At 37.1% G+C, this 24,318-nt stretch overlaps 2 protein-coding genes across 3 annotated transcripts in view; both read left to right on the top strand.

The window, feature by feature from the left end:
- The first annotated feature begins 13,380 nt into the window (after positions 1–13,380).
- LOC128546372 (uncharacterized) overlaps positions 13,381–24,318 on the top strand; it is a 35,055-nt gene continuing 24,117 nt past the window's right edge. Inside the window, exon 1 of the mRNA XM_053516830.1 lies at positions 13,381–13,440. Within this exon, the coding sequence (XP_053372805.1) occupies positions 13,381–13,440 (60 nt within the window). The remainder of the gene's footprint in view (positions 13,441–24,318) is intronic.
- The window catches only part of LOC123559606 (multidrug resistance-associated protein 1-like), a 133,037-nt gene continuing 130,235 nt past the window's right edge, over positions 21,517–24,318 (top strand). Inside the window, exon 1 of one of the 2 annotated variants that reach the window (XM_053552540.1) lies at positions 21,517–21,675. The gene's annotated coding sequence lies outside the window, so the exon portion shown is untranslated. The remainder of the gene's footprint in view (positions 21,676–24,318) is intronic. The other variant, XM_053552541.1, reaches the window with a different exon arrangement.

The following is a 24,318-nucleotide window of genomic DNA, read 5'->3' as shown; positions in this document are numbered from 1 at the left end:
TACCTAGTATATTGAACAAGCGATAATTTAACTTCCAACGTGCACCAGTCACATTGTCTCAATATTCCATATTGCTGAGATTATTAACATATTTTATGCTTTCGTCAACGTTACAGAAAAAACTTGCGTGACCTTCCCTAATGAACATCCGGTCTAGAGGTCACGGCAGTGTGCACATGTTAGGCGAAATGTAAAAAAAAACAAAAACAGAATTTAAAAAGTTCACAATTTTACACTAAAACTCGAAATGATGAATGAAATTCAACTTGAATATGATCTTTAATTTGAAATCGTACATTGGTCTGCATCTGTTCTGTTTATTTTATTCATTTTGCACATTTATGCTGCATTTTCACATATAAGCGAACACGTGTAGTAAAATGACGACTGACATACATTTTCACAACAGTCAATCAGAATGGTTTTGTAATCTAGAACGGAACTTCACCAGGGAAGGTCAAGCAAGTTTTTTGTGTAACGTTGAAAAAACTATAAACTACGCGTTGTTTTTGTAAGATAAGAAGTATTGAAGAAATGTGACCGGCACACAATGGAAGATAAATTACCATTTATTGTGATATCCATAGTACACATTTACTGAACTGCGTGCTTTAGGTATGAAATGCGAGATTGAAACGGGTTAGTATATTTTCCCCTTCATGACCATGGTTCTTATAGAATACCTAGGGGTAGGGTATAACATGTACAGAGGCATTTTCTTTCTGGTCTTGCGCCAGTGTGCCGCTTACTCTCTGGACAAGCTTCAAGAACCATTGTGGCATTTATACTCTGCACCAATTTCAAGAAATACTATGGCACTTACACATCGGACTAATTTCAAGAAGCACACTTTGGCACGTACACTGTGGCGCTCACTTTTCGGACTAACTTCAAAAAGCACTGTAACACTTATATTTCGGAAAAGCTTCAAGAAATACGGTGGTACTTACACTCTGTACAAACTTCAAGAAGCACTATGACACTTAAACTCAGGATCATCTTCAAGAAATACTGTGGCGCTTACACTCTGGACCAACTTAAGAAGTACTATGCCACTTACACTTCAGTGCAACTGCAAGAATCACTGTGACGTTTACACTCTGGACCAATTTCAAGAAGCACTGTAGCGCTTACACTGTGAATCAAATTTAAGAAGCACTTTGGCACTAACATTCCAGGCCGACTTGAGGAAGCACTGTAGCACATATACCCTGGAACAACTTCAAGAAACACTGTGGAACTTACATTCCAGACCAACTTCAAGAAGCATTATAGCTCTTACACTCTGGACCAACATCATGAAGCACTGTAGTACTTACACTTTTGATCAACTTCAAGAAGCACTGTGGTACTTACACTCTGGACTAACTTGAAGAACAACTATGGCTCTTACACTCCGGACCAACTTTAAGAAGGACTGTAGCTCTTACACTCCGGACCAGCTTTATGAAGCATTGTAGTACTTTAGACCAACTTCAAGAAGCACTAAGACGCTTACACTCTAGACCAACTTCAAGAAGCACTACGGCACTTACATTCTGGCCATATTCAAGAAGCATTATGGCAGCTACACTCTGGACCAACTTCAAGAAGCACTGTGGCACTAAAACTCATGACCATCTTCAAGAAGCACTGTGGCACTTACATTCCAGACCAACTTCAAGACGCACTATTGCATTTACACTCTGGACAGATTTCAAGAAGCACTATGGCATTTACACTCTTGAACAACTTCAAGAAGCTCTATGGCACCTGCACTCCGGACCAGCTTCAAAAAACAGTGTAGCACTTGCACAATGGCCCAGTTTCAAGAAGCACTATAATATTTACACTGCGGACCAACTTAAAGAAACACTGTGTCACTTTAACTCTAGACCCGCTTAAAGAATCATTATGGCATTTCGCTCTGGGCCAACTTAAAGAAAGATTGTGGCACTAACACTCTGGACCAACTACAAGAAGCACTGTGGCACTTTAACTCTGGACCAACTTCAAGAAACACTGTGGCATTTACACTCAGGACCAACTTCAAGAAACACAGTTGCACTTACACTCTCTACCAACTTCAAGAAGCACTAAGGCACTTACTTTCTGGATCAACTTTAAGAAACACTATAGCACTTACACTCTGGAACAACTTCAAGAAGCACTATTGCACTTACAATTTAGAACAACTTGAAGAAGCACTGTTATTAATGGGCCTTATCGTAGGTAAAATAGCCGCCATGCACAATCAACAATATTACGTATTCTTGCACACTATCATACCTTCAAGTACTAGGCTGGTGTCTTTGAAATTTCCTTTTTAAATATGATGAATGGTATTTACTATTGCTTTTCTTGATCATTCCTCTCCCACGTGTGTTTTAGATGGGAATATGTCACTGCTAAACTTGAGAAATGAAAGTTTAAAAGGAAAAGTACGCAACAAGAAAAACGCAGCCCTTATAAACCAAAAACCTTACAACAGTGCTTGGATGTGTACATACACAAATGCATAGATAACCTTGACGTATAGATAACGTAAAAGAATAAATCAGAAGTTGGGCGTTGCCTTGGAACTGTCATAGTAGTCATAAGCAAAATCACCAAAATGGGGTATAAAATCTGTAAAAAGATCCTTTTGAAGCAAAGAATGTAACCAAGAAGAATAAGACTTGTTGTGCACATGTATGGCACGCCAATTGTCCAGTAATTACGTGAACCCAGGTTCACGATCGAAAAAAAGGAAAAACGATCGATAAACTAGGTTTTCCAAACGTAAAACCAGGTTTTTCAAATACGAACCTATATGTTCGAGTGATAACATAAGATCACGGGCGTAAACCATAGTTTACGCTCGTGAATCCAGGTTTACGTTCGATGAACTAGGTTTCTCGACTGAACTGTGAATTTCAGTCGTTATCCTAAGTTCACGTGCATGAACCTATGTTTACGGGCGTAAAACTGGGTTCATGAGCGTAAACCATAGTTTACTAACGTGAACCTATGTTAACGACCGTGAACATGGGTTTACGACCGTAAACATAGGTTCACACTCATGAACATAGAATAACGACCTAAAATCATAGCAAAAAACTATGTTCACGTCCGTAAACTATGGTTCACGGCCACTGGCGCCAGACCAGAAAGAAAATCCCTCTGTACATGTTATACCCTACCCCTAGGTATTCTATAAGAACCATGGTCATGAAGGGGAAAATATACTAACCGTTCGCGCTGTTCGAGGAATAGGTACCTAGTATATTGAACAAGCGATAATTTATCTTCCATCGTGCACCAGTCGCATTGTCTCAATATTCCATATTGCTGAGATTATCAACATATTTTATGCTTTCGTCAACGTTACAGAAAAATTTTGGCAGTGTGCACATGTTTGGCGAAATGTAAACAAACAACCTAGATAGCAGACATGCGTTGGCCCAACGTTGGCCCAACGACAGACTCTTCGTTGGCCCAACGAAGATTTCCAACGTTGGCCCAACGCCATTTTGCTAATTGGCCTAACGTTGGCCCAACGGTTGGTACACCGTTGGCCCAACGACTGGTATCCTACACTTATCGTTGGCCCTCCATTGGGCCAACTACTGGTATCCTACACTTATCGTTGGCCCTCCATTGGGCCAACAACATTTTTTCGTCTATTATGGTTGGTCCTACGTTGGGCCAACTCTATCTCTTTGTTGGCCGAAAGAAGGATGCCAACGCTATTCCAACGATAACGAATTTGAAAAAATAGACTAAAACTAAAATTATTTAGTACACATTTTATTTTCAAATAATTGTGATTTTGTTTAACATTTAACAAGAAGAAATCTAACATTTATTTAAAGTTTGTTTGCAAGTCTCCTGAAATATAACCGAATGTTTCATCACTACAACATGTCAAATATTTATTCCAACCATATATAAATCTATTTTTTCTTTTTTCAGTTACTGATCAAATCCTATTAAAATGAATCACTGTCTGTATTTTAACTCATTATATATCCAAGTTCTGTCTGATTGTTTTCTTTTCTCACTGAAGTTGCAGCTTTCTATCTTTTCTTTTTTTCCTGTGCCCTACAGTGCTAGGCGTCCAATTATTACTCTCTTGAACAGCATCCTGTAAAAAAAAACGAAAATCATAATGTTGATTAAACCACCTACGTCATATTGATAACAATAACTATACAGATGCACATAAACCTCTGGGCATAAACTGTATGAAATTTATTTTTGTCTGTATTTAACCAAGAAAAATATGTTAAAATTAACGAAAATATGAGTTATTTTATTTACAGAATTAAATAATCAACACTAGTGCCATCCGCCAGTTTTAGATAAAAGTATTCACATATTATGTTCAAGTCACATATACAACATGCATACAGGCTATAAAAAGAAATTCTCTTTAAGATTCAACAACTTTATCAAAAAATATTCAAAAACTTCTACTTACAGTTTATAGCTAGTAGACCGGGTTTTGTTAACATGTATAATAGTTTCCTTTACTCCACATGTCTATGCAGCTAGAAATCTCGCCTAGAGAGTAAAATTAACCACATTTTCTGGGATTTCTTACATAACTCGGGTTAACGAGAGTTCATGTTCTGGAATATTCAACAGATTTATTGTAAACATTTTAGGATTGTACAAATTAGATATTTGTTATAGCAGTTTTTTTCTTCAATATTTATTTCACAAATTAGATTCTTCAGGTAGAAGATTTGAAATAGTTCAAAATATCATTACGGCCGCAGATAAGTATTAAGTTTAATTAGTCCAAACTATCGGATTACGAATTGGTGCAGAAAAGTATTTGATTATCAATTAAATACTGCATGTTACACCTACACAATGTGTTTACCTGTAGGTGCTTGTGATAAAACAGTGACCTGTAAAATATATAACTATTATATTATTACTTCTGATGGGCCAACGATGTTTTCTCTGTGTAAGTCTTTCCCTGAAAATCAGTATTGGGCCAATGCAGAGATATCTTTGACTGAAATTTAAGGTTGGTTCAACGTTGGCCCAACTGCTGTACTTACAATACTTATTAATCATTGTTGGGCCAACAGTGGCCCAACAACGATTATCCTTTGACGGTTTTCCGTCGTTGGCCCAATGACTTCATGTTTACAGGGAAAAACAGAATTACAAAAAATCACAATTTTACACTAAAACTCGAAATGATGAATATGAAATTCATCTTGTATATGATCTTTAATTTGAAATCGTACATTGGTCTGCATCTGTTCTGTTTATTTTATTCATTTTGCACATTTATGCTGCATTTTCACATATTAGCGAACACGTGTAGTAAAATGACGACTGACATACATTTTCACAACAGCCAGTCAGAATGGTTTTTTAATCTAGAACGGAACTTCACCAGGGAAGTTCAAGCAAATTTTTTTATGTAACGTTGAAATAACTATAAACTACGCGTTGTTTTTCTAAGATAAAATGTATTGAAGAAATGTGACCAGTACACAATGGAAGATAAATTACCACTTGTTTGATATCCATAGTACACATTTACCGAACTGCGTGTTTTAGGTATGAAATGCGAGATTGAAACGGGTTAGTATATTTTCCCCTTATGACCATGGTTCTTATAGAATACCTAGGGGTAGGGTATAACATGTACAGAGGCATTTTCTTTCTGTTCTGGTGCCAGCGTTCACGGCAAGCTATATAATTATCCAATAATTACGTTCTTGGTCGAAAAACTAGCATTATTAAGTACTAACCTACATTTTCGGGCGAAAACATAGGATAACGGGTGTAAACCATAGTTTTCGCTCTTGAACCCAGGGTTCTCGATTGAGCATGAACCTATGTTTACGAGCGTGAACTTATGTTAACGACCGTGAACTTGGGTTTGCGACTGTGAACATGGGTTTACGACCGTAAACATAGGTTCACGCTCGTGAACATAGGATAACGACATAAAATCATAGTAAAAAACTATGGTTCACGCTCGTAAACCCAAGTTCACGGTCGTAAACATAGGTTCACGCTCGTAGACATAGGTTCACATCCTTAAAGTATGGTTCACGGCATGCCAATTATCCAATAATTACGTTCTTGGTCGAAGAACTAGGATTATCGAATACTAACCTATGTTTGAGCGAAAACATAGGATAACGGGCGTAAACCATAGTTTGCGCTCTTGAACCAAGGTTTCTCGATTGAGCGTGAACCTATGTTTACGAGCGTGAACTTGGATTCACAAGGGTGAACCATAGTTAACGAACGTGAACCTTTGTTTACGATTGAAAATTATAGTTTGGTTCGACAAACCTAGTTTATCGAACGTAAGCCTAGGTTTACGCTCGTATACCCAAGTTCACGGTCGTAAACATAGGTTCACGTCCATAAACTATATTTAACGGTCGTAAACATAGGTTCACACATCCATAAACATAGATTCGTAGTTGATTTTATAATCCTAATATATCGACCGTAAACCATGGTTTACGTTTGATAAACTAGGTTTCTCGATTGAACTATGATTTTCGGTCGTTATCCTATGTTTACGGTCGTTATCCTATGTTTACTATAGTTTACGAACGTGAACCTTGTTTACGACCGTGAACATGGGTTTACAAGTGTGAACCTACGTTTACGAGCGTGAACTACGGTTTACGGCGTTATCCTATGTTTTTGCTCGAAAATATAGGTTAGTATGGAAAACCTGGTTTTAAGTTCGAAAAACCTGGTTTATCGATCGTTAATACTATACATTTATAAAAAAATCTAACGATAAGTGATCGATGGGCATGCATAGCTTGTCGGAAGTTATATTTAAACATTTACCTCTGACCGATCATTTTTCAATGCAAACTATGACAACATAAGTTGGAAACAAACATAAACAGTTAGAAAGGTAAGTACAAACCGCTTGTCCTTACCAGTGTACACTTGTTATCCAAACCGTTACATCCATGTTTCTACTACACACAACGTTTTGCGCCCTTTTGAATATTAATGTGCTTTGTATATATCACACTTGATGCATATTTACACCAGAGATTATCTTTACATTAAGTTATAATAGTAAAAAAACTATGATTTTACTAACAATACAAAAGAAGTTTAGAACGCACCCGACACCGAACTGAACAATTTCTGTGAGTTTAGAAGACATATTTAAGCTAAATACCATTCAAATCTCAATGCCGGTGTGAAGAGACTACTTCTTTGGGCATTACTAGGGTTACTGAACAGAGTTTGGCAATAGAATTGTAAAAAGACGTATAAATATCTTCAAAATCTTACATGATGTTTTATTTTTGTTGTTGTTTTGAATGGTCATATTGGACAGATCATGCTACCGTTGTTGTAACCATACAGTGTTTCTATGTGTTTGTTGTATTTATTGTTCCCCCTGTGTAGTGTTAGGAAATAAAATCGAAAAGCAAAAATTCTTGTTGTATTATTATACATATATTTCATAGAGATGCTAGTTGTTCGATAGTATAATTATTTAGATATACTTTCTAGAAGTTAGTGGTTCGTTTTGTAAAACCAAGCTTGAGGCAGCAAAACAAGCAACTAAAGCCATGTCAGCTTTATTTAAAAAAAAAAGCAAATGATTTATGTTTTACTATAGATTCACATATAGAATTGTTTTTTCTGCCTGTCCTAATTCGTGTCCGGAGGAAAACTTGATAACCTAAGATATTGACTTTAAACTTGGCAAATAGATAGATGGCGATGAGACGATGTTGTACACCGCTTGAACCGGCTCTCTGGGTCAAAAGTCAAAGTCACAAATTGAGCTTAAAGGTCAAAATTGGCCATCGTATTTTGTGCAACAATGCAAGGTATTGACTTCAAACTTGGCATTTCGGTACATGGCGATGAGACGATGTGCAGAGTACATGAGCCGGGTCTGTAGGTCAAAGGTCATGGTCACAAATTGCCCTCAAATGTCATATCTGTCTGTTATGTTTCGTGCCCGGAGCAAAACTTATCAACCATTCAAGGTGTTGACTTCAAATTTGGGATGCAGGTAGGTGGTGATGAAACGATGTTCAAAGTGCCTGACACAAGATGGTAGTTCAAAGGTCAAGGTAACAGCAAGGTAAAATCTGTCCATCATATTTCCTGTCCAGAGCATAACTTAAAAACTATGAAGGTACTGACTTCAAACTTAGAATATAAGCAGGTGGTGATGAGACGATGTGTAGACTGCAACAATCTACTTTACACCCCCACCCCCAGCCTATCCCCCGAAAAAAAAATCACCCAGCCAGCTTGTTTTCTCTCGTAGACAGAACTTAACGATTATAATATAACTCTTCCAAACGTAAACAGAAATACAGACACACCACAGTTGAACAACATTGAAATAACACCACAAGAAGTAACATCTGTACTAAAATCATTATCAACAGGTAAGGCATCGGGTCCAGACTCAATTAACAACAGAATACTAAAAGAACTTTAGCAAGAACTAACACGTCCTCTCAGTCATCTCTTCAACAAATCATTGCAAACTGGAAAAGTACCTTCCCAGTGGAAACTAGCACACGTCTGTGCAAACGTCAAGAAAACGACCCAACCATAGTTTCAAATTACAGACCAATTTCTCTTCTAAGCACTGTCAGCAAAGAACTTGAACGAATTATACACAAACTTGTTTTCAACTTCTTTATTGCAAACAACACTATTACAACTCTTCAATCCGGCTTTGTTCCCAATGATTCCATTACAGATCAGCTCATCTCCATCTTTAATATATTCTGTCAGGCTCTAGACGAAGGAAAGGAGGTACGTGCTGTTTTCTGTAACATTTCCAAGGCATTTAGCCGCGTTTGGCATCGCGGTCTCATTCATAAATTGGAAGAAACATGTATAGCTGGTCAACTACTGAACTGGTTCTATGACTATCTCTCTGGGATAAATCAAAGAGTGGTCCTTTCTGGGGTCTTTTCTGATATTCTACCTGTAAACGCGGGCGTCCCACAATGTTCGATTCTTGGTCCTCTACTCTTCCTTGTATATATTAATGACATTGTCCATGACTTCATTTCTACCATCCGCCTCTTTGCAGACGATACCAGTCTTTACATCATCGTTGACAATCCATATAACTCTGCAATCACAATAAACTCTGATCTTGATAAAATGTCCAACTGGGCGAGTATCTGGCTTGTGGATTTCAACTCATCTGTAACAGAATCTCTATTACTATCTCGTAAAGTTCACAAACCTTTTCATCCACCTCTTACTATGAATGACGCTCCAATTCAAGAGGTAGAATCTCATAAACACCTTGGTGTCACTTTTGCCAACGACTGATCCTGGCATGAGCATATTGAAAACATTAAGATAAAGGCATGGCAGAGGGTAAACATCATGAGGGGCTTTAAATTTGTTCTGGATAGAAAATCATTGGAAATCATCTATACTGCTTTCATTAGACCCCTTCTCGAGTACTCTAATGTTGTCTGGGACAACATTACTACCCAGGAGGAATTCGAACTAGAAAGGTTACAAGTGGAAGCCCTTAGAATCATATCAGGGACCACAAAATTAGTCTCCTTCCACAATCTGTACAAAGAGACCTGCTACCAACCTCTGAAAGAACGAAGAAGGAAACAAAGGCTTACTCTTTTCCATAAAATGTCGAACAATCTCGCTCCATCTTATCTATCGTCATTAGTACATAATCTCATTGGGAACGCTACTTCTTACAACCTATGAAATGCTCAAGACCTCAGACCTATACATTGTAACACACGACTCTATTCTAATTCATTTCTGCCTCACGCAAACAATATCGTATTGAAACCAACTACCGGCTGAACATAGACAAGCTTCCAGTCTCAGTAGCTTTAAAGGTACACTTAACACGGGTGTCAAAAAGGTACCATTTCATTACTACTCTGGTGATCGAAAGTTTCAAATTCTCCATACCAGATTAAGAACACACTGTAGCTCATTAAATAAGCACCTCTATTAAAAAAAAAGATTAACATCTTTGTCTATGTGGGGAGACTGAAGCGACCAACCACTACTTTCTCAAGTGTCCTTGATACCAGAGGCAGCGACCCACATAGTAGTTAAAGTAGAAGTAGTAGTAGTAGTAGTGGTTTTAGAAGTAGTAGTAGTAGTAGTAGTAGTAGTAGTAGTAGAAGTAGTAGAAGTATCAGCAGCAGCAGCAGCAGCAGCAGCAGCAGTAGTAGTGGTTGTAGAAGTAGTAATACAAGTAGTAGTAATAGAACAAGTAATAGTACCAGCAAAACAGCAGTACCAGCAGCAAGAGTAGTATCCGCGACAACAGTAGTAGTACCAGCAGCAACAGTAATAGCACTGCAAATATCTAAATGTTTTTGAAATTACTACGCTTCTGGTTGTTGAAAATAACAAACATCTTAACGATCTTTAATCAAAATTTCATAAATAATATAGTAAAATTTGAGATATTGCTTTTCTCGAGTATTTTTTGTGGTGACCTGTAATAAAAGATAATTTCTCTAGACTTTCTCAATGTTTTGCAACGAAGCTAAGCAGATTATTGTAAAATTGGTGTATAAGGTAAGTGAATTTTATATCAAATAAAGAACAGCCAGATTTAGTGGTGTTCAGCCTAAAGCCTATATTCCAACAAGTTATCACCCTTCGTAAAATATTCGCCATTTACACGATGGTGCATGCTTTTTGCGGGAATTGCAATATTTGATAGGGTATATATCTTAATATTTTTTAATAAAATACCATACATTACAACATTATAAATTTTATAAACTGTACTGTATTAAAACATTTCAAGCAGGCAGTAGATCATGAAATAAAACTTGCATGTATCAAAAGGGGATTCAATGACGATGCTGCATTGATAATTTTTGATAAAATTATCAAGAATAATTTCCTAAATTATGAATTTTCTGGTGATTTAAGCCTATGTATGTAGTGTGCATATGGAACCATGTATGAGTTTGCACTGGTGGATCTGGACTGTTTAAGAGATTTCTAAAGGTATTTTCCTTGATTTATGACGACTTCCTGATTTATAATTTTATACATCATATAGCTGTATAGTAAGTCTCAATTGAATTTTGCGCAGCGACATCGAATAAAAATGGCGGCATCCATAATAGACGTTTTCGGTGGCAGCGTCTACAAGTTTAATCAGGAGAGGTGTATCAAATAAAAAAGACAGATTATCCTTCTCATGACCAGAAATGAAAGGGAAATACTAGTTTCCGCTGTAAATTCTCTTGATTTACCGGTATATTGACCGAAAAAGAGACTGGAGAACCCCTTCCTCAAACACAATATCCATCATGAAACGCACGTGCTTCTTTCCCACCAAAATTATAATAACGTGTCCACTAAGTAATAATTTTCGCAAGCGTGCACAATCTATCTCATTTCAAATTGACGAAAAGTATTCTCAGATGTTAAACAAGAGGTTCTTGCAGTTTTGTATAGATCTACTTTTTTTTTTTTTAGCTCACATGTCACAAAGTGACAATGTGAGCTTTTGTGATCACGCAGCGTCAGTCGTACGTGCGTCCGTGTGTGCGTAATCTTTTGCTTGTGACCACTCTAGAGGTCACATTTTTCATGGGATCATTATGAAAGTTGGTCAGAATGTTTATCTTGATGATATCTAGGTCAAGTTCGAAACTGGGTCAACTGCGATCAAAAACTAGGTCAGTAGGTCTAAAAATAGAAAAACCTTGTGACCTCTCTAGAGGCCATACTTTTCAATGGATCTTCATGAAAGTTATTCAGAATGTTCACCTTGATGATATCTAGATCAAATTCGAAACTGGGTCACGTGCCATCAAAAACTAGGTCAGTAGGTCAAATAATAAAAAAAACCTTGTGACCTCTCTAGAGGCCATATTTTTCATGGGATCTGTATGAAAATTGGTCAGAATGTTCATCTTGATGATATCTAGGTCAGGTTTGAAACTGGGTCAACTGCGGTTAAAAACTAGGTCAGTAGGTCTAAAAATAGAAAAACCTTGTGACCTCTCTAGAGGCCATACTTGCGAATGGATCTTCTTGAAAATTAGTCAGAATGTTCACCTTGATGATATCTAGATCAGTTTCGAAACTGGGTCACATGCCATCAGTAACTAGGTCAGTATGTCAAATAACAAAAAAACCTTGTGACCTCTCTAGAGGCCATATTTTTCATGGGATCTGTATGAAAATTGGTCAGAATTTTATCTTGATGATATCTAGGTCAAGTTCGAAACTGGTTCAACTGCGGTCAAAAACTAGGTCAGTAGGTCTAAAAATAGAAAAACCTTGTGACCTCTCTAGAGGCCATACTTTTAAATGGATCTTCATGAAAGTAAGTCAGAATGTTCACCTTGATGATATCTAGGTCTTGTTTGAAACTTGGTCACGTGTTTTTAATAACTAGGTCAGTAGGTCAAATAACAAAAAAGCCTTGTGACCTCTCTAGAGGCCATATTTTTCATGGGATCTATATGAAAATTGGTCTGAATGTTCATCTTGATGATATCTAGATCAGTTTCGAAACTGGGTCACATGCCATCAATAACTAGGTCAGTATGTCAAATAACAAAAAAACCTTGTAACCTCTCTAGAGGCCATATTTTTCATGGGATCTGTATGAAAATTGGTCAGAATTTTATCTTGATGATATCTAGGTCAAGTTTGAAACTGGGTCAACTGCAGTCAAAAACTAGGTCAGTAGGTCTAAAAATAGAAAAACCTTGTGCCCTCTCTAGAGGCCATACTTTTGAATGGATCTTCTTGAAAATTAGTCAGAATGTTCACCTTGATGATATCTAGAACAAATTCGAAACTGGGTCACGTGCCATCAATAACTAGGTCAGTAGGTCAAATGATAAAAAATCTTGTGACCTCTCTAGAGGCCATATTTTTCAGTGGATCTTCATGAAAATTGGTTAGAATTTTTATCTTGATGATATCTAGGTCAGATTCAACACTGGGTCACATGAGCTCAAAAACTAGGTCACAATGTCAAATAATAGAAAAAAACAACATCATACTCGGTTTAAAACTGGGTCATGTGGGGACAGGTGAGTGATTCAGGACCATCATGGTCCTCTTGTTTAGATTAGTATACTTACATCTAGATAACAGCTGCTAAATCAAATATTTTAATTGTCTCTAATAACGATGATTACTAAAGTGATGCCCAAAAAAAGATTCCGCGAGTTAATTATCGGCTTCGCAAGCTGAGAGAAGTGTAGCACATGCACAGTCCCGCCCTCGCGAAGTCTAGCTTGACAGATGTAAAACAAAACAATGCCTTGAAATTGCCGCGATTCGCTTAATTGGTTTGATCGACGTGAGGGGCAGACCTAAAAGGTGGTCACGTGTGTATACGGTAGCGACCTTGAAGATTGATGACAGGTCATATATTGCATAATGGAAGCAGCTCTCGCAGCGGGAGAGGACAATAAACAAGACACATGGGGCATTTTTACAGTAAGGCATATATCTACTGGACTCAAAAGTGCACAGAGCGCTATTAAAAATGGCAGGGTGCTTTGAGAAAGGGGCAGGGCTCTGCATCCTTCTATTCCACGCTAGCTGGGACACTGCCACTCAAATCAAAGGAAAAGCTTGTTAACACTGTAGAGGCCACATTTATAACGCTATCTTCATGAAACTTGGTCACAATGTTTATCTTGATGATTCCTAGGCCAAGTTTAACAGGTGAGCGATAAGGGGTCATCATGACTCTCTTGTTATGCCCCCAGCATTTACTGATGCGGGAGGCATATAGTGATTGTCCTGTCCGTCTGTCCGTCCGTATGAGGTTAACCAAATGGGACCATTTCGTCTAGCATCAATACCCTTTACCTAAGAATGACTTGATACTAATGCAGATGTAACCTGTGACCATTCCTCATCTTCAGACATCACCTGACCTCAGTTTGACCTTGACCTCATTTTGGACTTAGGTTGCTTTATATGGGCCATCTCTTAGTTAACCAAATGGGACCGTTTCGTCTAGCATCAATACCCCTTACAAGAATGAATTGATACTAATACAGATGTAAATTGTGACCATTCCTCATCTTCAAACATCACCTGACCTCAGTTTGACCTTGACCTTGACCTCGTTTTGGACTTGGGTGCAAAATCTATCGACAAGGATGCCACTGGGGGGCATCAAGCGTTTATTGAACGCAGCTCCTTGTTTTTTTTTTCCTGTGATGGATAGAACATTACATTTGCTAAGATGGAATTGCAATCTCTAATTTCTTTCCCAGTTGGTTTAAATCTAGATCATGCTGTAACGTTTTACAGGCATTTTTTACCACTAGGTAGGCGATAGTGTCATTAACAAAGAATCCGACAGTAGACTGGAGACTCTTCTGGATGTCATTTATATAATATAGAAAGAGGCTCGACCAAGCACTGACACCTGGGGAATGCCAGATTGGACGCTGACCTGGTCTGACATGTGATCTTCAATGGCAACTACTTGACTTCGGCATGATAAGAAAGCCTGTATCCATCTGTTTGTCTTCCCTTGGATGCTGTAGTGGTGGAGCTTGTGTATCAGTCTTGTTGAACTTTGCCCGTGATCAGTAGCCGTACAAAAGTGACCCTAATGTGTCTGACCCCTTAGGAGCAAAGTAACCTAATTTCACACTGTAAAACAAGATCTATTTTTATGTCTCTTAATTTTGAGATTGCATTACAGAGAAGCATCGTTTCCTCCCTACTCCACTCCACAGGGGTGGATCAAGGATTTTATGTTGGAATTTGGTATTTTCAATGTTTATTTTTGTTAAAACTAACGACTTTTTGCCTGACACACTGATCAAATTAACAATCAGTTTTCATCAAGATGTTTAAGTATTTTCTTCTTTGCCTACATAAAATGTTACATATTAAAGCAACCTCTGTTCATGTTTATTAACAATTAGCTTGTTCAGGTGTAAACCATTGAGAACTCTTGTTAATATTATGATATTCTGGCCAAACCATCATTGGGCTACAATTCATATTTTGCTTTCTCCTTGCAGTTGTAAAAATGATTTCAAGCATGTTTATCATTTTAAGAGGAATGTGGTCACTAGACAGTAAGACCTTGCGTTATTTTTGAAAATTTGTAGAAAAAGGTTAGCATTAGAAAAAACATTAGCATGAAGGATGAATATAAGTGATTGCCAGAGATATCAAATTCTATTTCAGTCATTTTAGGACTGCATTTTTAACACAGTGGAACAATTAGCAGCAGCGCATACATGCACGCACACAGGGTGCAAACAAGCATAGTAACTCAGGTGTCGAGCATTGCTGTCTGCTGACAACTACTGTTATAAAATCTGCAGTCTAGCAGTAGAGATTATTGATATAGAAGACCAGAGAGGTATAGTGTTTGTCTGTTATTCTGTCTGTCATTCCGGCATGTGACTGTATTTTTTTTGCAGTTTGGAAATTGAAAGATTGCACTCTTGAACTATTGTATAAAGTTGTGCCTTATTGATACTAGTTTGGAAAACAAGGAAAAGCAAACTTCTTGATAAAATAATAAAAAAGAACAGTGAAAGAAGTAGCAAAGTAAACAAGTGAATGAAGTATTGCCATGCAATACAAAGTCCCCTACTGGAAGGCACCTAATTTTTAGCTCGACTATACGAAGTATAAGGAGAGCTATCCTACTCGACCTGGCGTCAGCGTCTTTCCATGTCCCCACCTTGGTTAAAGTTTTTTAACACTTTCTCTTTTTTCATCATATATCTGTAATTACTTGATGGATTTGATTCAAACTTTAAATAGTTATTCCTCATCATCACCCACATCATCTGACATAAGGGCCATAACTCCTGCACCAATATTTCATGATTTATCTCCCCTTTTCATTTAGATTTTCAGGTTAAAATTTTGATGCACTTTCACTCTATCTCTGTTACTGTGAAATCATTAATATTCATGGGGGATTAATTTTCGTGGATTTCGTGGTTGAGTCGATCCATGAAATTTGATCCCAACGAACGTGTAAAATTCCCATTCATTTTATGTTCAAAAGCTGAAATCCATGAATTCGTATCCCCACGAAATTACTGTCTTGACAAAAACCACGAAATTTCATGCCCACGAAATTAAATGATTTTACAATATTACTGAATGGATTTGGTTCAAACTTAAAATAATTGTTCAAAATCATCACCCACATCATATGACACAAGGTGCATAACTCTGGCGGAATTTTTTCAGGAATTATTCCCCCTTTTTACTTAGAATTTCAGGTTAAAGTTTTGATGCACTTTCACTCTATCTCTGTTATTCCAGAATGGATTTGATTCATACTTAAAATAATTGTTCAACATCATCACTCACATCATATGACACAAGGTGCATAACTCTGGCAGAAATTTTAAAGGAATTATGCCCCCTTTTTACTTAGAATTTCAGGTTAAAGTTTTGATGCACTTTCACTCTATCTCTGTTATTCCTGAATGGATTTGATTCATACTTAAAATAATTGTTCAACATCATCACCCACATCATATAACACAAGGTGCATAACTCTGGCACCAATGTTTCATGAATTATTCCCCTTTTTACCTAGAATTTCAGTTTAAAGTTTTGATGCACTTTTACTCTATCTCTCTTATTACTGAATGGATTTGATTCATACTTCAAAAGCTGAAATCCATGAATTCATATCCCCACGAAATTACCGTCTTGACAAAAACCACGAAATTTCATGCCCACGAAATTAAATGATTTTACAGTATTACTGAATGGATTTGATTCAAACTTAAAATAGTTGTTCAACATAATCACCCACATCATATGACACAAGATGCATAACTCTGGCACCAATGTTTCATGAATTATGTCCCCTTTTACTTAGAATTTAAGGTTAATTTTGATGCATTTTCACTCTATCTATGTTATTGCTGAATTGATTTGATTCATACTTAAAATAGTTGTTCAACATCATCACCCACATGACACAAGGTGCATAACTCCTGCACAAATATTTTATGAATTATGCCCCCTTTTTGTTTAGAATTATAGTTATATAGTGTTTTGATACACTTTATATTTACCTCTCTTAATACTTAATATTTTTTTGTCACAGACTCAAGCTATTGTGCAATATCTTCATCCACCATTGGAGTCATTAAACTCTCCAGTGACAGCTCCAGTTTCCTCAGATGTGCCCAGTTTCACAATCCAGCATCGAAATAGTCGAGCGCACTGTCTCCTGTGACAGCTCTTGTTTCTACTGCAGTATGAGATAATGAACTGATATCTGTCACTGATGTATAAACACTATTGTACCACATATACAATACGTTATAAAAAAACACTTGGATTAAAATTTGCATGTATTAAAACCTACAGTGGTTTTCATATTGAATTTTTTTTGGCCGATTATAAAAAAGTTAAAGTTATCATACAAGTTATTTATAGTCTCAATAAAGGAAGATTAATCCTGAAAAAAAAATCTCTTTTAAGTCCACACAAAACTCTTTACCAGGTAGAGATAGGTCAAAATACACCTAAAAATTCAATGAAAAATGCATGTTGTACCATAGAAAAGTGGTCTCGATTTTTCCCTACGGCCAGTAATAAAAAAGTAACAATATAATCTATTTATAGTAAAACAAAGGGACATAATTCTAAAATCATGATTGCCTCATGGTGATGAACACTTGTGCCAAGTTACATCAAAATCCCTCCAAGCATGAAGAAGAAATGTTCCGGACAAAGTCATTATTAAATTTGACCTTAGACCTAGGGACCTGGTTCTTGCGCATGACAATTCGTCTCATGGTGGTGAACATTTGTGACATTACATTAAAATCCCTCCATGCATAAAGAAGAAATGCTGCGGACAAAGTCATTTTTAGCTCGACTATTCGAAGAATAGTCTAGCTATTCTACTCACCCTGGCGTCGGCGTCGGCGTCGGCGTCACACCTTGGTTAAGTTTTTGCATGTAAGTACATACAGCTATCATTTAAAGGCATATAGCTTTGAAACTTATTTATTCTTTTTCTAGGTCAATTACCAACCTCACTGGGTCAAGTTCCATAACTCTAACATGTATTTTGAGCAAATTATGCCCCCTTTTGGACTTAGAAAATTTTGGTTAAAGTTTTACATGGAAGTTACTATCTCCAAAACTAATGCAGATATTAAATTGAAACTTCACACGTGTCTTTGGGGTTATAAGACTAGTTGATAGCACCAAGTCCCATAACTCTGACCTTCATTTTGGCCAAATTATGCCCCCTTTTGGACTTAGAAAATTCTGGTTAAAGTTTTGCGTGCAAGTACATACAGCTATTACTAAAAGGCATATAGATTTGAAACTTATTTTTTCTTTTTCTAGATCAATTACCTACCTCACTGGGTCAAGTCCCATAACTCTGACATGTATTTTGGGCAAATTATGCCCCCTTTTGGACTTAGAAAATTCTGGTTAAAGTTTTGCGTGCAAGTACATACAGCTATTACTAAAAGGCATATAGATTTGAAACTTATTTTTTCTTTTTCTAGATCAATTACCTACCTCACTGGGTCAAGTTCCATAACTCTGACATGTATTTTGGGCAAATTATGCCCCCTTTTGGACTTAGAAAATTCTGGTTAAAGTTTTGCGTGCAAGTACATACAGCTATTACCAAAAGGCATATAGCTTTGAATCTGATTTATTCCTTTTCTAGGTCAATTACCAGCCTCACTAGGTCAAGTTCCATAACTCTTAACATGTATTTTGAACAAATTATGCCCCCTTTTGGACTTAGAAAATTCTGGTTAAAGTTTACATGCAAATTACTATCTCCAAAACTAATGCAGATATTGAATTTAAACCTAACATGTTTCTTCAAGGTTATAAAGGTCCCATAACTCTGATATGTATTTTGGTCAAATTATGTCCCCTTTCGAACTTAAACTCTTTTGATATTTAACATTTTGGGTAATAATTTCCTGCTTCTGTGACAATATTTCGAATAGTCGAGCTTGGCTGTCTTACGGACAGCTCTTGTTGTATCTGACCTTGACCTTAGACCAAGGGCCCCGGTTTTGCGCAAGACATGTTGTCTCATCCAGGGGAATATTTGTACCAACTGATATTTAAATCCTGTCTTGCATGGAAAGTTATAGACCAGGCAGGAAAAAAATCCTATTGACCTTTGATCTCCAAGTGTGACCTTGACCTTTAAGCTAGGGTTCTGGGTGTTGCACATGACACGCCACATCATGGGGAACATTTATGCCAAGTAATATTGTAATCCCTTGATGGATGACAGAGTTCTGGACAGGACAAGAAAAAAACCCCTTTAAGGTTTGACCTCCAATTGGGACCTTGACCTTCGAGCTAGGGGTCCAGGTTTTGCACTTGACACGTTGTCTCATCATGGGGAACATTTGTGCCAAGTAATATTAAAATCCCTTCATGGATGGCAGAGTTATGGACCGGATAGGAAAAAAGCCCTGTTGACATTTGACCCCCAACTGTGACCTTGACCTTTAAGCCAGGGGTCTGGCTTTTGCACATGACACGTCGTCTCATCGTTGGGAACATTTATGCCATGTGATATTAAAATCCCTTAATGAATGAAAGAGTTATGGACCGGACACGAAATTGTGGACTGACGGATGGTCCGGACATGAAACAGACCCTGTCCATGCCATGTTAACATTTGACTGCTAAGTGTGACCTTGACCTTTGAGTCAGGGGTCTGAAAGTTGTGCATGACACATCGTCTTATTATGAGGTACATTTGTGACAAGTAATATTAAAATCCCTTCATGGATGGCAGAGTTATGGACTGGACAGGAAAAAAGCCCTGTTGACCTTTGACCTCCAAGTGTGACCTTGACCTTTTAGCTAGGGGACCGAGTTTTGCGCATGACATGTTGTCTCATTATGGGGAACAATTGTGCCAAGTAAAATTAGCATCCCTTGATAAATGACAGAGTTATAGACCGGACACAAAATTGTGGATGGATGGAAGGACTGAATGACGGATGGACAGAAAAGCGCATTCCTATAGTCCCCGAAACTGGTTTTCAACCAGTAGGGGACTAAGAAATATTGGCAAAATACCTTTTAAGGAATGTTATTCAAGGTACAAATGATCATATGTACTTGCTTTAAACATTCCATTATAGCAATTTTATTTTTTGCAGTATGTAAATAAACAATCGGTAGTCTTCCTTTCAAAATGAAATATATAATTATGAAGGTAGACAAATAGTTTGCTTGTTCAGACGCAGGGAATGAGTGGATAGCAAAGTGATATCGTTTTGTTGTGATACTTTTTAGCTCACCTGTCATGTAGTGACAAGGTGAGCTTTTGTTATCGCCCTTTGTCCATCGTCTGTCTGTCCACAATTTCTTGTGAACACGATAAAGACCACATTTTGCAATTGTGTGCCCCTGAAAGTGGCAAAATTTTTAATATTGTTCAAATCAAAGGAAAAGCTTGTTAACACCCTAGAGGCCACATTAATGACCCTATCTTCATGAAATTTGGTCAGAATGTTTATTTTGATGATTTTTAGGCAAGGTTCAAAACTGGGTCATATGGGGTCAAAAACTAGGTCACCTGGTCAAATCAAAGGAAAAGCTTGTTAATACTCTTGAAGTCACATTAATGATCCTATCTTCATGAATCTTGGTCAAGGTATTTATTTTGATGATTCCTAGGTCAACTTCGAAACTGATTCATTTGCAGTCACCCTGTCAAAGGAAAAGCTTGTTAACACTCTTGAGGCCACATGATTTATGACCCTATCTTCATGAGACTTGGTCAAAATGTTTATCTTGATGCCTAGGCCGTGTTTGAAACTGGGTCATATGGTGTCAAAAACTAGGTCATCCACTCAAATCAAAGGAAAAGCTTGTTAACACTCTAAAGACCATATTTATGACCCTATCTTCATGAAACTTGGTCAGAATGTTTATCTTGAATTTTGATTATTCCTATGCCAAGTTTGAAACTGGGTCATGTGGGGTCAAAAATTAGGTCACCTCTCAAATCAAAGGAAAAGCTTATTAACACTGTAACACCACATTTAATTATGACCCTGTCTTCATGAAACTTGGCCAGAATGCTTATTTTGATGATTCCAAGTTTAACAGGTGAGTGATATAGGGTCATCATGACCCTCTTGTTATGGTTTGAATCTTTTATTATTTTTCATAACTAACTTTGTGCATTGTGGTAGTGTTTTTTCTTTGGTTTCAAATTCATTCTTTTGTTATTTTTGTTTAAAATTGGCAGTATCTTTAAATCTGTCAATATTGAAATCATTGGCAGGCAATGCTATTTAAAATGAAGTATTGTCAGATCTAACCTGTAGTGCTTTAAAATATCACAGGAGAGCTTCAAAAACATTACATCATATTTAAATCTAAGTATAAAATTTGAAAAAAAAAAACCAACAGTCCTTTTTATATAAGGTTTGAAACAGGATCTATGCAGTAAGAAGAATGTCCTCAATTTTGACCTAAATTTTGACGTTTTTGATATCAATATTTCATGGTATAATCTAGTGTATTATATAGAGCATAAAATAGACCAGAGACGGTCCCAGTTTGTGATATTTATACTGTACACATTATATTTCAGGTACAAATGTATATTCATACTGGTGTATTCATATTGATAAATTCTGAACAAAAAGATTGAATTTTATAAATCATACCTGTTTCGGATTTACCTCTTATAGACAGGTAAGTGACATGACTGTTAGAAAAGTATACTGTACATTATAAATTACTACTAATAAATTATGGAAAGCTGTATATGTGAGTTAAAAGCAATTTAGTGTTAAGCTGAGTGAGTTTTATAGGGTGATACTTTAGTATCTGTCTGGTAGTTCCAGTTATTATGTCTTACAGAGACATAAATTTACTATAATACATGTCTGACATGACGATTGTTGTCCCTGGACATAGCGTTTATTTTTATATACAGATTCACACAGAACAAATTATTCTTTTCATGATGAAGCAATTCAATATGATGTTATTGAAAAAGACTAAATGTACTAGTTTTGTTCCTGTCATCCATTTAGCTCACCTAAGCACAAAATGCCCAAGGGTGAGCTGTTGTAACCTCCATGGGTAAATCTTGACAATTAACACACTGGAGGTTTTATTCCTTAACACTTAATCAATCGTTGTGTAACTTACACATAATGTGTATGGCCACTGTTACTGGCTTTCAAGTGGCCCTAAAATTCCTAAAAAATCTTAATTTTTTCAGGCCTCCCTAAAATTCCTAAAAAAACACTCAGAAAAGGCCAAATTCCTAAAAAAAGCCCTTATTTTTTTAAATTATCCCAAATTTTTTGTAATTTCTGTCTGAACTTAAATTCTCAAAATTTAGGCTCAGAAAACACCTGTCCAGAGGTCAACATTCCATACCTTTATTTCAAAATTTTCCAGGGGGAAATCCCCCTAACCCCCCACAAATGAGGGGAGTACCCTTCCAGTATCTCAAAATTTAGATGAAAAAATGCACAAGATACCACCATTTCATACCTGTATTTCAAAAGTTTCCAGATGGAGAGTCCCCTCATCCCCCAGCCTTAAAATTACAAGGAATTCCCACTACCACATATCAAAATTAAGACAAAAAAATGCACTACAATCCAGCTTTTCATACCTGCATTTCAAAATTGTCCAGGGGGTGAGGCAGCCCGCTGACCTCCCTCCTATACCTCAAAATTAAGAACAAAAAATACACCAGCACCTACCATTTTACACCTGTATTTCAAAATTTTCCAGGGGGAGAACCCCCTGACCCCACCTACATTAAGAGGAGTACCCCTCTAGTACCTCAACATTTAGAAAAAAAAAAAAATGCACTAGTGGCATCCATTTCATACCTGTATATCAAAAACATTCAGGGGGGGGGGACTCAATTCTTCCCAACATGGACAGAGGCCTTACTCCTCTTACCTACCCCTCTCAGTGCTATGCACCTCGCCGGTGACGATACGGGCCTGATGATGATGAAAAGCAACAATATATATGGTCAAAGGGCGGGCTCAACATGTTGTCCGTGAGCATTGAGTCCTAATTTAGCCCTTATTTTTGGCCAAAAAAGCCCTAATTTTTCACAAAAATAGCCGTAATTTTAGCCCTAATTTTTTGCCAAATAGTGCTTGAAAGCCAGATCTCACACATGTTTGACCAAATTGCTTTAGTAACACCAGGCTTACCCTACATGAATTAGTTATTGTTAAACTATAATATTTGAGGCCACATATCATGAAACTTGCATGGGATGTATATTTGCAAAAGATTTAGAAGTTTGGTAGTTGGCATGTTTTGCTTCAGTAACACCAGAGGTATTGCCCTTGAATCAATCTGACTAAAGTACATCTCCTATTACGCTACGCATAGGGTCTGACAACGAGCTATTGATGGCCTCGTTCTGACAACCCTTCCGCTATCCAATCAAAAGTTAACTTACAACATTCTGCAAGCTTTAAAAAGCCTTGGTATTTGATATCAACAATTTTTATGTCGAAAGATGTCAGATAGCCCGTTAGCTCAGTCGGTAGCGCACTTGCTTTGTAAGCGAAAGGTCCCGGGTTCGAGCCCTGGATTAACTGCAATTTTTTCTTACTCTTTGACATTCGAACAAGTTGTCTGATTGGTTCAAACAAAAATAGATTTGCGAAAATAAAAATAGCATTCTTGGAAATCCAAAATATACAGAAGACGAATGTGAATGGGTCGTTCTCAGATCTTCGTTTAGAAGATCAAGTACTTTAGTCAGATTGGCCCTTGAATTAGTTTGACATTGTTAACACACAGCCTCATCTAGTTTACGCTCACTTATTTTGGTGCATTTATACTGAACATGAAGCCACAACCTCCAGCATGAGTGGCGGACACCTTAACCACTAGACCGCTAACTCGACCACATTTACTGTCACCCAGCCAGAATGTTTCTTTTCTTACAAAATTAAAGTCATGTTTGAAACTAGGTTATCTTTGGTAAAATAGTAAGCCAGTAGGTAAAGAAAATAGAAGTTATCTCAACATTCCAGAAGTCTGATATAAAATCCAGGTAGAATGCTCCTCTGTTTGAAATCTAGGTCAAGTTTTAAACTGGGTCATATGGGGTTAAAACTAAGTCACTAGTGTCAGTAGGGGAAATTTCCCATTCAGAAAATCAATTTATGGCTTTTCCTTACTTCCGGTATGGGAAACTTGTTACTCAGTATAGTAACTTGTTTTCCATTTGGGAAGCACAATCATTGTTTTTAGCTCAACTATTCGAAGAATAGGTGAGCTATCCTACTCGCCCCAGCGTCAGTGTTAGCGTGAGCGTTAGCGTGTGCGTCACACAAATGTTTA

This window comes from Mercenaria mercenaria, chromosome 10, assembly GCF_021730395.1.
Source record: "Mercenaria mercenaria strain notata chromosome 10, MADL_Memer_1, whole genome shotgun sequence".
Classification (NCBI taxonomy): domain Eukaryota; kingdom Metazoa; phylum Mollusca; class Bivalvia; order Venerida; family Veneridae; genus Mercenaria; species Mercenaria mercenaria.
Note: the sequence above shows the minus strand (reverse complement) of the source record. Positions and strands in the feature narration are given on the sequence as shown.